We start from the raw sequence: 12,472 nt of genomic DNA on the forward strand, positions 1-12,472 counted from the left end.
AAGTGTCTATCATCTTGTCTGTGGGTCGATTTTTTCCTAATGGTTTAGTTGATGCAGATATCTCAAAGACCACTGATGCCTGCAAGGCTATAGGAGATGGTCAGCTTGTTTTCTGATGCTCTTTTTGCCCTTTATATGGATAACTCCTGTTCCCCCGCCCTGGCTCTACAGGCCTGGCTGCAGCAGTGTTCTGTGGCCTTTCCCTAGTCCATGCAGATAAACATCCTGACCCCATCTCTAACGAAACCAGGCTACCAGAGCCATCCAGTGCTGCTTCTGCAGGTCAGGCCATGGGCAGTGCATGTTAGGAAGCGAACACAGAGCTCTTGGTCCTGCTGGGCTGCTGCTGCTCGGTACTTAATGTGTACTGGCATCATCATGATGTTGTGGAAGACATGAAACACTGAACAAGAGAACATCCTGTGCCATGTCAGCTAAGGGTTGTATTCAGTCCTAGGCAACCAGAAAAGATGGACACTCTTTTAATACTTCAGAGATTATTTTTTTTTTTTAAGTTAGAGAAAATTAAAGTGCAAAGAAAGACTGAAGGAAATGAGCAATTGAAATATCCCGAGGGATATCCCTGCTTCACAAACAAGGAGTGCTTGGAGGTGCTTGGGGATAACTGCTGCAGAAGTGGGAAACGTTGATATGAGTGAAACATGGATCACTCATTTAGAAGTCTAACAGCTTCTATGGATTTCTGTTCTTGTGCAGAAAACTAATTTATTATCTGTCACCACAGTACATCACAGAAACAGAAGAAACAGTGAAAGCCTCTCGAAATACAGAGCGACTAAACCTTTTCTCTTTGGATCCTGATATAGCAGTAAGCAATATTTGATTTTTCTTTTTTTTAATTCTTAGAAGTTTTAAAATACAGGTGACATGAGCTAACTGGGTTAGCTCAGCCAGCAGAGTGGGTTGCATGTCAGCAAGCAACTGGGTATACCCAAGGCTTCAGCAGTGAAGAGGGAGAGGAGCTGTCTGTAGTCCACAGAGATTTCTGTACAGACTCTACCCTTGGACTGCAGAAGGGTTGAGGATGGCAGTGACCTCTGGAGGTCATCCAGTCCAGCTGAGCTAAGCTCTGAATTAGTTTAAAACAAGCATTAAAGCAAAGCTTAACATTTAATGTCAGGATTCAAAGAAAGTTATTTCTTGCACTGAATGTGATTCAAATGGAAATTTTATTTTTGTTAAAAAGAAGGCTTAAGTAACATTGGGATCAGTGTATATTTAAACTTCAGCCTGTTGTCAATCAACTAGAAGACCTTTATTCAAAGTATTAAGCAAATTGAAATTGTGATGTGGTATATAAGTAATGGGAAAAGAGGGAAAGCCTGGAATTTCATTCTAAAATGTGCTGTTAATCTGAAAATGTGAGGGTTTTTATCTATATGAGGAAATTAAAAGCTAAAGCTTTAGAAACAGTAAGTAAACAAGAAAAAAGTCTGTTCTAAAATTATAGGAAACTAATTTGAATCCCTAATTCTGCCTCTGACATTATATATGTCCTCAGGCAGTCTTTTGGTTTGCTTCCTAATCTATAAATTAGGAATAGTACTCATTTACTATAGTAATGTGAAGAGACCAACAGTGACTTATGATATTTTCAGGTGTTTCAGTGGTTGCAAAGACCTTTAAAAAGCTTAGTTAGTTTTGGAATATGATGCTTTTTCCTATGTATAGCAAATTGCCCTGCTGATTTCAGGCATTGAATCCTCAGAAAAAGGATTTTCCGGGGACAAACTCAGTAATAAAGCCATTTGAAGAAAAGCCTGCAAAGAGGATCCTGATTACCTGCAAATCCCTCAGTTTGAATCTCCAGGCCTGTGTTACCGAAAATGAAAACGATCCCTCAACCAATGTAAGCTTTTCTTATTTCTCTATGATTTTTTTTCTTTCTTTTTTTTTGGTTGGTTTGTTGGTTGGAGTTTTTCTTCTTTTCATGCATGTGTTAGTTTGGAGAGAGAAGTGAAAGGAAAGATGTTCAAACGTGTACTGCTCCCTTTGGACTGAATAATAAAACTGATTAACTTTTCAATAGATATTTTGAAGCTGATTTATGATGCAGACTTTTAGCTACAGTTTGGTGAAAGATTAAAAATGTTTCAAACCTTGAGGATTCTTAAAAATTGCTATAAGAAGAACAAGTTTTAACTGCCAAGACTTATGTAGGGAGGCAATGAAATATCAGTTGCTGGTGACCTGGGCTTTTTTAGTTGTTTTTCAGGGAGAAACAAGGAACCAAGCAGATAAAATTACAGGAGAGAAGGCAAAATAGAAAGGACAAGATGTTTCATCTAGTGGAAAAATCTAGCTAAAACCAGGACAAAACAGAAAATTTTGCTTATTCTTACTGTAAAAAAAAAAAAAAGGGCTGGGAAAATTGAGATGTAGATGTCAGTCTATAGCTTTCAGTTAGTTCTCCTCTGAAGCAGTAAAGGTGTGAGACATCAGTGTCCCAGCAACTCTACTTTCATATATTACATATGAGGCATTGATTTTGTTTGCTGATTTGTTTGCTTTTCATCTGAAGATGACCTCTACAGTGAGTGCAAATTCAGCATGATGTAATCAATATATTTTTTTGGCAGACTGGAATAACTGTTTAAATAAAGCCATGATAACTGCACCAAGGGCATGCAAAATTCACTGCAGAGGCTGAAAAAGTAAAGGACATTGTACCTGCTATGCACTGCTCTTTATCTCCACAGTTTTAAGGTTCTGGTTTCTGGACAGCTCAGGTGGTGTTATTCTGAGGCTGATTTATTCTGTCACAGCTATGGATGCTCTTAAGAGGTTACTTTCAGTCACAGGACTGAATTCCCTGGTACTCTGCCATAGGATAAGTGGGCACTGTCAGAGTGGTTTGAATGCTCTTGGTTTCCCAGCAAAATGGAACATGTGTTTCCCACAGAATAATACACCCACGCTTTTGTGTTTGTACCAGTAAACATTTTCCATCCCCTTACATTTGTCATCTTTGTGTTGCATTTCTGACGATCCCTGGAAAGCCCACGCTCGCTCTTCCCTCTTTTATAGTGACTCTCAATCTACATTTTTAAAATCCTGCAGTGTGTTTTCTGGGGCTCTATTCATTTACTCTAAAAATTAGTTATCGATTTGGTTTTGATTCTTTGGGTTTCTAAGCTGTCAATTCCTCTTCTAGCACCCTGCTAAGAAGCTTTCTTTAAAAGCCCCTAAAAATGAATGGTTGGAAACTAATTTGGGGTCTCTGTGAACATTGTTTTTAATGTATCTCATAATTTGTAAATAATATTTGCTTACTTTATTTTTTTCTACTTGCAGAAACCCATTAAAAGATAGCCTTTACTCCCATCCTCTCAGTTATCACTGTATTATGTTTCTGGTATTTTCTGCAGGTAGAGCCTTTCTTTGTGAGCGTGGCACTGTATGACGTCAGGGATGGCAGGAAGATCTCTGCTGATTTTCATGTGGATTTGAACCACACTCTGGTTAGACAGATGATTTCGGGCTCCTCGAGTCCATTAGAAAATGGTGCAGTTCAAAATATTGACTCAAATGAAATGGAAGAACCACAGGTCAAAGGGTTCCCAGAAGAGTGGCTGAAATACCCCAAACAGGTATTCCACGTGTGATTGCATGGCTTAGTGACTTGTGTGACTTTTGCTAGTATTCTTTTTCATTGGAGAAGTTTTGCATGCTATGTTCTTGTTTTCAAGAAAATTCTCTTTTGTGTATCAGTTGTGTAGACCCAATTGCTTTCTGAGCTCCCTGTATAGACCATTTACAATCAGAACTGATACAAGTTAGTGTCTCTTATTTAGAGAAAGTACCTATATTTCCTGTGCTCTTTGGTTCCATTTGCTGACCTCTCCCAACCAGCCAAACAAAATCACAACTCAAAGCAGCACCTAGATGCTTCAATAATCTCAAAGTGCTTCCACATTCTTGCTGTTGCCATAAGCTGTGGGCTGAAACAGCATGTGTTACCTTTTCTCCTCCTTTCATTCCCGGAATGACTGACACAAGCCAGCTTTTAGGTGCTGCCCAAGAGGAACAGTTCTGTTAGGCCATACTAACATGGTCACACTGCTTTTTGACTTCAGTCAGTCTGTTTGCTAAGGTGCTGCATGTGCACAAGCTGACTTCAGCACTAGCACAAAGATTTTCTTTTCCATCTGGCTGTGTTGGAATATGTAGAGATAATAATCTTTAATAATCCTTTCTGGATTTGGTTTGTTACTGTTTCCATCAGCAGAGAGCACTCGCAGTATTTCCTTTCTGCAGTATCACTGTATGCTTTTGAACTGTTCTCCCTTTTATCCACAGGCTCTTTTCTCCATAAGTAATCCTCACTCTGAGATTGTGCTAGTGGCAAAAATAGAAAAGGTGCTTACAGGAAACATTGCCAGCAGTGCCGAACCTTACATTAAGAATCCTGATTCTTTTAAGGTAATGTAACAGGAACATCCTTTCCTGCTCTGTAAGCTTCAGCCTGCTGAAGGCATTGCAAATCATGCTGACAAATCTCAGGTTGCTGAACAGGACAGGCTCCTGGGAGACCCATGCTTCAGAAAGCAAATGTCCGAGTTCCACTGGCTGGATGAATGAAGCTCCATTTTGTCTGCAGCTTACAAATCCATCTGTGGTGCATTGTTGTGCTGGTTCTGCCTTAGTACAGGGATGTTCTGTTTCATCAATGTTTTAGAAATGATGAGCTATGGAACTTTGTACAGGAGCAAAGCTGGGGTAAGCATCTCTCTGTCTCTGAGAGCAGGCACTGCACCTGCATTGGGTAGTTACAGAAAACTGGGGTAACAACTTTAATGCAGCTCTGAATAAAGGAGTGGTGACAGGGTTTAATTTGTCAGCAGCATCATATTCATCTTGTGATACCTCTGCTGTCCACCCCAGAACCTTTTGTTATGAACAGTATCAGACCAAATTATTGTAGGAACACTAGCCTCTTCAGCTTGGATGTACTTTGTGCAGCATTTAGGATGTTAGAATGACACTGATGAAATAATTCACATTTCATTTTTTGCAGTGTGCACAGAAAGTGTTAAAATCCAATAAACAGTTCTGCAGCAAGCTGGGGAAATACCGTATGCCATTTGCTTGGTCAGTGAGGTATGTATTCATTCTTTTCATTATTTTATAAGCATCTTATAGCTTATTTCCTTGGACTTCTATCCTTTTATTCTTTTCCACTTTTTCTGCCTGAAGCTAAGAAAAGCTTTCTCTCTGGTCCCAGACCCCAGAATATCCTGCAGGCTTTTTGTTTCATTGCCCTATTTTTCTCACAGCTAAACGTCAGTTCCTTGCTCATTAAATGTTGCTGTGGTGGAATCTTTTCTTCAGGTATGTAGTGAAGTTGCTAGGGAGCAGCAAAGGCAGCTGACAGAATATCAATTTATTGTGAGCCCCACCATTCATTGGGTACTAAAAATGACCAAAGACCTTTCAAAGTCACTGTTCTCATAAGAATTTCCTGCAAAGATAATTGTGGACTGAAATAGAGTTACCGTGGCCAACTAGAAAATAGGTGCACAGGCACCTGTTCTTGAGGTTGTGTTCTTGTTTTGATGCCTGTCAAGTTTTAAGAAAGATCTAACCAAGGACTTGAAATGTTTTGGGGGTCATATGGAGGGATTACGGTTCAGGTGCTCCTGCACTTTTCGTGGTTAGTAGGTGATGGAGAACTTCTATTTTCTCATTTGGCTCGTCAGCTAGGTTTAATTGCAGGTCAATGCAATGGCAGTAATGGATTTTTATTCTTTCTCTCTCTCCTCCTTTATAATTTTTGCTGGTCTCACCTCAAGACTGAGAGACCCCTGTGCTTTTTGATCCCCTTTTACCAAATTTGGCTTTTTCCCCCATTTGTTCTCTCTCCAAGTTTTGGTGTAATTGCTTTCTCTGTCCTCTCCCTTTTTTATTTCTCAGTCTTGTGTAATTTCTCCAACTTACTGCTGCCCTGGGATGAGAGCTCCCTGATGGAGACCCTCCTGTGGCAGCTCTCCCTTCTTTCTGCCATGAGTAGAGCAGAGAATATAAATTTCCATATTCCCTATAAAAAGGAAAGTTGTCAATTGCCAAGTGAAAACACTCCTCCTCCTCTGTGGCTTCTATTCTCACAGTAGCAGGCCAGGTGGAGAACTGCCTGAAGCTCTCAGTAGGGAGAAAGGAACAGCAAGTGCTGGATGGAAAAGTTGTGTTGTGGCACTGCCCGTGGTTATGAGGGAGAGCTCCGTGTGTGTGCTTCTGGTGTGGAGCATGGGGCACCAGGAGGGCACAGTTCCCATGACACCTGCAGGGGAAAAACTCCTGATTTTAGAATATGGTGCTTAGATGGCAAAGAAGAAAACATGTAGAGAGGTATGGCCATTTGAAGGGTTCATTTATATCTTATTTATATACTTTTTTGTCAATATCCAGTAAGAGCAGGAGAGGTGAGTGAGTGCTCAGGAGGACAGATAATGTGGTTTGATCTGTCATCGCAAGCTCAAGGATACTCATAAATATTTGCTACTTCTGTGTAGCCAGAGGACCATTCATCAAAATCATATTGAAGGGTTGATAGAGACACTTGTACCATGTAACTGTGCAGTGGCAGGAGGCGCAGGCTTGGCACCAGACTGACCTGAAGCTTCCTATTAACCCTGCCTGCCTGCCTGTGCTCTGTGGCAATACCATCAGGGATGTGTTCTGCAACTCAGCCCTTGTTGTAGTAGCTGTCTTTAAGTGGCATGGTGATTTTAACTAGTTCAGGGTCTGGCCAGGCACTCATGGGTATAAAGAAGGCTTAGAACATTCTTCCACAGCTTCAGCAAATCCTGACAGAAGTAAAATACAGAAAGGTTTTCTTCTCATTTTGGAAGACTTTCAATTTTCTTGGATTCTGCAAGTGTCAATCTCTTCTTGTGATGAGTGGGCAGGAACAGGATTTGGGCTATGCCCCTCCTCTGGTTCTCAGCTGCTGGGCTGTGTGCCACAGCTGTGCTGGGCTGTGTGTGCCACAGCTGTGCTGGGCTGTGTGTGCCACAGCTGTGCTGGGCTGTGTGTGCCACAGCTGTGCTGCCCAAGTGCATCCCACAGTGTGTGCCCCAGCCCAGAGCTGTGGCTGCAGCTCTGCCTAAGGCAAATCTCAACAGACATGAGTGAAGTTTTGCTGCTGCTGTCCCTGTGAGGCAGAGAGCCCCCTAAATACCCGCCAATCTAGGGTGCACTGAGAAAATTCAAATTCCACACTCATTTACATCTGCTTGTATGTTAACATTGCTCAGGTCTGACTTTGGTAAAAGCAAAGTATAAAATATATTTCTGTTTTCACAGCTTGAAAATAGAAGTTTCCACATGAGGCTATCACACTACAGGGGGAAAGAAATGGTTTGGCTACGATAAATAGCAAAACCCTGGGTTTGGAAATGTGTTTTCCAGTTAGTTCATTCTGGACTTAACCACACTCCTGTTTTTGTGTGGAAATTTCCCTCCTTAAAGCAGTTACAGATGGCCGCAGTGTGATTTTTACGTATGCATTCAGCAAGCCAAACTCTTGACAGCTGAGTATTGCACATGTGACTGAAACTCTTAATTAGCTCCTGTGGCACCAGTTTGTTAGCATTGCTCAAAAGCATGACTCAGGGTTCTTCCCTGAGTTCCTGCTGGGAAATCTGGTGTCTGTGTGCTCTTGCAGGTATAATTACAGTATGTGTTAGAATTACAGTGTGTCAGAGTCTCATTTTCCTGCCAGAACTGCTGAAGTTTGCAAATATCTGCCTCAGCTACATATTGTAGATGTGGGGGAAACTTCATTCACAGAAATTAGTTTTTACTCTCTTACTCCTTCAGACCTTCTCCACCCTCATAAACTTCATGTTTTAGAGCCTAATATATGAATCCTTGAGCAGCTTGTGCAGCTGCTGTAGGTTGAGGTAGCCGAAGGCAATGAGACTGCACTGATTTCCGGTAGCTGTAGGTCTAACCCTAGAGGTGAGCAATTTTCCCTCAAATCATAAACCACAACTTCAAAAGTAATGTTTTTCAAAGTTAAATTATGAGCAATGTGCAGGGTTTTGTGCTTCTCAAGTTTTTAGGATTGTGGACAATCAGCTAACAATGTCAGAAGAGCAGAATCATATAAACACTTAAGTACTGAGATGATGTTTCAGTTTTTCTAGTATAATCTATTAACTTGCTCTCCCCTAAATTACCACTTTTAGCATCTCTTCAGGAGTTTAGTTCAGTGAAAATTTTCAGATTAAAATATCTCAGTAAATAGGTACCCAGCACTAAGGTACATTGTTAATGTGTTAGACAAACATTGGACTCCTGGAGTGTAGAAGTTTTTAAAGCATTTCCTTGTTTAGATGTGACAGTTGTCATTCTCAGGTGCCTTCAGCATGATCCCTGCGATAAAGGAGCACTCTTGTTCCACCTGCAAGAATAGAGCAAAGCATGGGATTGCAGTTACTTGACTGCAGCTGTAGCACTTTCAATACTTGGTCCTCTGGCAATTCCTCAGCTTTAATGAACCTGGGGAATGGAGACACCAGTATATTTGACCTGTGCATAAAACATACATTTTTAAGATGGGTTATCTTGTTTTCTATGGACATCTAAACTACTCATGTGGTTGTAAGAACTTTATATAAATGGAGTACTGTGTTTAAACTGGAGAGATAAAAATCCTTCCCTGTTTTGTAGTGGTTTCATGCCTTTAATTTTGCCTTTATTTAGATGGGTACATTATTTAGGCAGGGACATACTGCTGAACCAGTCCTAGAGGCAGAGCATGTGATAGCCAGGGAGCACTGATGCTCTGGAGCAGTGGTTGTAGGCAGGATGACTTTGTAAAGCCCTACTGACTCCAAACCAGAGGGGAGCAGTGGGCAATCATGGAATCTTTTGGGTTTGAAGATACCTTGAGGATCATGGTGCTGTGTCCCTGAGCCTCCTGGAAGATAATGCTCAATACCACTGACCCAGAGTGAGCTGCTTCCAGCTTCATTTCCTTTTTCTCTTGCATCTGCAGCCCCCCTTGGTGAGTGCCCCTATACCCTGCTGCACTGAGCAGGGGTTTGCTCGGTGTCAGAGCCTGCTCTGGAATCAGTTAATAGTTTCCAGCAGAGCTGGGTTTGCTCAGCATCACTCTGCAGAGCCCAGTGGCACAGTGGAAATCACTCACCCAATGTTTTGGTCCTCTCTGTTAGTTTGGAGGAGGAAGCAGGGCCGAGTCCAAGAAATATCATAATGTCACCTATACTGTAATAATTATTAAATCTTTTCTCTTTCCTTTTTCTTTTTTCTGACAGCAGTTTAATAGGATTTGTAGAGGAACTGGTGGCTGCCAGAAATTAGGTCTGGTTTCTCCCTAGCAAGCTTTTTGACATGGTGTGTTGGTGTGGACCTTATTCCCTCCAACAGCTGGAGGTAAAAATCTCATAGAAGAGAGTTGATCATTCTTGACAGTTGCAAAGAAATGAGATAGGGATGCTTCTCTCAGTTAATTAAGTGAAGATACAGTGCATTTCTACTTATTCTTGGAATCCTCTTCCAAAGGTTTGCTCCATTATTTTGCATCTGGCAACAATTTGTCCTGGCATCAATTCTTCTTCTCACTGGCAGTGGAACAGAGAAGTAAATTAAGGAAGCAAGATTGGCCAAATGATTCACAGAACAGTACTTAGTGTCAAGAACATTTTACTTTTGTTAAGCAATGTTTTTTCATACTACAGTTGAATCCAAGGTTCTTTAATTTGGAGAGCTGTTACATTATCCAGTCCAGCCAGCGTGTGTGACCCTTGAGGATATACAAAGGGCACTGCAATGTCTTAATTAAATCCTGCAAGTGTCAATGAGCAGGAATGGAAATGTCTGGAAATGTTTTCCTGTGCACACAGCAGCTGATATTTATTGTTCTCAGTTATAGATGGCTATCCTTCTTTTCCAGTTCATTGGGCAGTTTGTAACTGGTTCATCAAAAATTTAGTTGGTGTTCCACAAACAATTGTGAGGGAATGCTAAGCCACAGAGAGTCGGTGTCATGCTTCTGGAGGGCACAGGACAGATTTAATGCACAGGAACACTCACTGAGGTCTCTAAGCTGGTTCTGTAAAAGCCTATGTTTCCTTGTGGCAAGAGGTGGTGGTTGAGATTTGACAGCTAGCTGTGATTTCTGTTCTTTAGAATTATAATGATTTTCCTTGGATAGTAACTTCTTGGATGAAATTATCTATGGATGAAACTACCTACTGATACATTCAATTCTTCAAGTTGATTTCTTGAAATAAGGAATCAATCTCTTTGTTGAAGGGAGGAGTCATGCCCATGATGGGTGAGAGGCTCTTGCTCAGACCAGGTCTGAGGTTTTTGCAGGACTGGGATGCACATGGAATAAACTGAAATTGCCTTTGTCCTACAAGCATAAAGCTCGGCAGGGCTCTCTTGGCTGAAAATCTGCAGAGAGGCCATGAATTAGTGTAAGAATTCATATCACAACCTTGTTAAAAGATTGCATGACAATTTCAAATGCTCAAATATATACATGCATACATATATATGGATGAGTGTTTATAAATGTCATTTTTCTTTATAGGCCAGTGTTTAAAGATAATCAGGGAAATGTTGACAGAGACTCCCGATTCTCACCCTTATTCAGGCAAGAAAGTAATAAGATTTCCATGGAAGATCTGATTAAACTAATAGCAGAATACAGAAGGTAAGAAAAAGTTTCTAAATTGCTTTGAAGCTTTATAAAGCTGTGCAGAATAATTGTAGCTGGGTTTTTTTTCTTCATTAAACAGTGTGCCAAAGTGGCCATGTTAAATTATATTACATTAGTGTTTTTCACATTAGCTTATTACCTGCCAAAGAGTGCTTGAGTTTGGGCTTTCCAGGAAAATTGAAACGTCATTTGGCACATTAAAATAAACGTGATTATAACCTAAAAGTATTGATTGCTTAAATCAGCTTTTATCGGGGGAGATGCAGGTGAAGTACCCAACATTATCTCAGGGGAAAAGAAAGGAAAAAAAAAAAAAAAAAAGAGTGATAGAGATACAAAATCATTCTTTTGTGGGTTTCCCAACTCCTGGCTTTTGTTTGTTTGAGTCTCCGTGGCAAACTCAAGAATAGACATTGAAAGTAAAAACCTTCTCCAAGTGTTTTACAGGCTGTAAATTTCTGAGAAGGTTTGGCTGGGTAGTTTCCATACAGGTATAAATCAGATTAATCCTAGAGCAGGGTCTGTGTTTATACTGGATAAGTGACATGAGAATTGAACCATGTATTTCTCCTTGTCTCTTCTACTCTAAATGGGCCTAAAAATGAATTAATTTAAATCACTTCTGTTCCATTTATATAAAAAGGGCTCATAGAAAGATTGAATGTCAGTTATGGGGCTTGAATTAGGCCTTTAACTTCTTGTGCCTCCTTGCTGTTACTGATCAGGACACACTGGTGACTATTTATTAGTGTCACCACTGCTGTGTTTGTGTCCCTAAAGCATCTCCTATACAAAAGAGATTTAGCATCCTGGTTTTGGCACTGCTCAAATTGCTCGGGCACAAGGAATGTGTCTTGGTCCCTTTTCAGCATGGCACTTGCAGAAGCCACAGTGCTGTGAACTCCTCTCATCCCAAGTGCCCACTGAATTCCTTTTAGGGAATTTTTCATTCCAATTTTAGAAAGTAAAAATAGATCAGTTAATTCTCATAAATTTTGCTTCATCACTTCCTTCCTTTTCTGCAAAATAATACTGCTTGCAAAGAGAAGACAGGAGTGAGACTAAGAAAAAAAAAGAAACCACAAACCAAATCATATTTTATTTCTGCTGTTACATTTGATTAGAGTTTAATAGCCAATAGGTATTTGTTAAATGTGTTTAATGTATCTTAAATATCTTAAATAAGGGTCTGTTTTTCATTTTAGATTAATTCCTCTGATGTTATGATCTCTGTTCTAATTTTCTAAAATGTTTTCATTTATCTCGTTGCAGAGCAGAGAAGATTAGTAAAATACAGACTATACCTGGCTGTTTGGACATTGCAGTTGATTGTGTTCCTTTGGAACATCCAAGTATGATTCCACTTTAAAATTCATTATTCTAATTAAATAGTAGGCTTTCCATCCATAATGGCATCTCGAGACAGTTCTGACAGAAGTGTCCATTGTGTAGGAAAATGTAAGCAGGGGAGTGGTTTTGATTTACTGTCATTTAATTACACCACTCTTTGTTTCATCCTGTACCTGGCCAGATACAGCCCAGTTTTCAGTGTCTGTGAAAGAGAAGAAAGAAACCACACTGCTGCAGCTGGCCTAGAGCCACTTCTCCCTGGGCTGAGAGCACCTGCATTGCTCTGAAACTGGCAATTTCCTCTTGTACTACCTTAGAAGAAAGTAAAATTTGGCATGGTGTATGTGTGGTATCACAAGCTTCGTTCAGCTTTCTCACAACACATTGCTAGACTTTTCCTGGGGATTA

At 40.4% G+C, this 12,472-nt stretch overlaps 1 protein-coding gene across 19 annotated transcripts in view; it reads left to right on the top strand.

Moving 5' to 3' along the window:
• Positions 1 to 12,472, top strand: part of DOCK10 (dedicator of cytokinesis 10) — a 168,066-nt gene that overhangs the window by 105,509 nt on the left and 50,085 nt on the right. For all 19 annotated transcript variants that reach the window (XM_068200933.1, XM_068200928.1, XM_068200934.1 and 16 more), the window contains 7 exons: positions 746 to 829; positions 1,715 to 1,870; positions 3,390 to 3,611; positions 4,321 to 4,443; positions 5,039 to 5,121; positions 10,586 to 10,708; positions 11,987 to 12,066. In XM_068200933.1, the coding sequence (XP_068057034.1) occupies positions 746 to 829; positions 1,715 to 1,870; positions 3,390 to 3,611; positions 4,321 to 4,443; positions 5,039 to 5,121; positions 10,586 to 10,708; positions 11,987 to 12,066 (871 nt within the window). The remainder of the gene's footprint in view (positions 1 to 745; positions 830 to 1,714; positions 1,871 to 3,389; positions 3,612 to 4,320; positions 4,444 to 5,038; positions 5,122 to 10,585; positions 10,709 to 11,986; positions 12,067 to 12,472) is intronic.

The sequence above is a fragment of the Anomalospiza imberbis genome, chromosome 10, assembly GCF_031753505.1.
Source record: "Anomalospiza imberbis isolate Cuckoo-Finch-1a 21T00152 chromosome 10, ASM3175350v1, whole genome shotgun sequence".
Classification (NCBI taxonomy): domain Eukaryota; kingdom Metazoa; phylum Chordata; class Aves; order Passeriformes; family Viduidae; genus Anomalospiza; species Anomalospiza imberbis.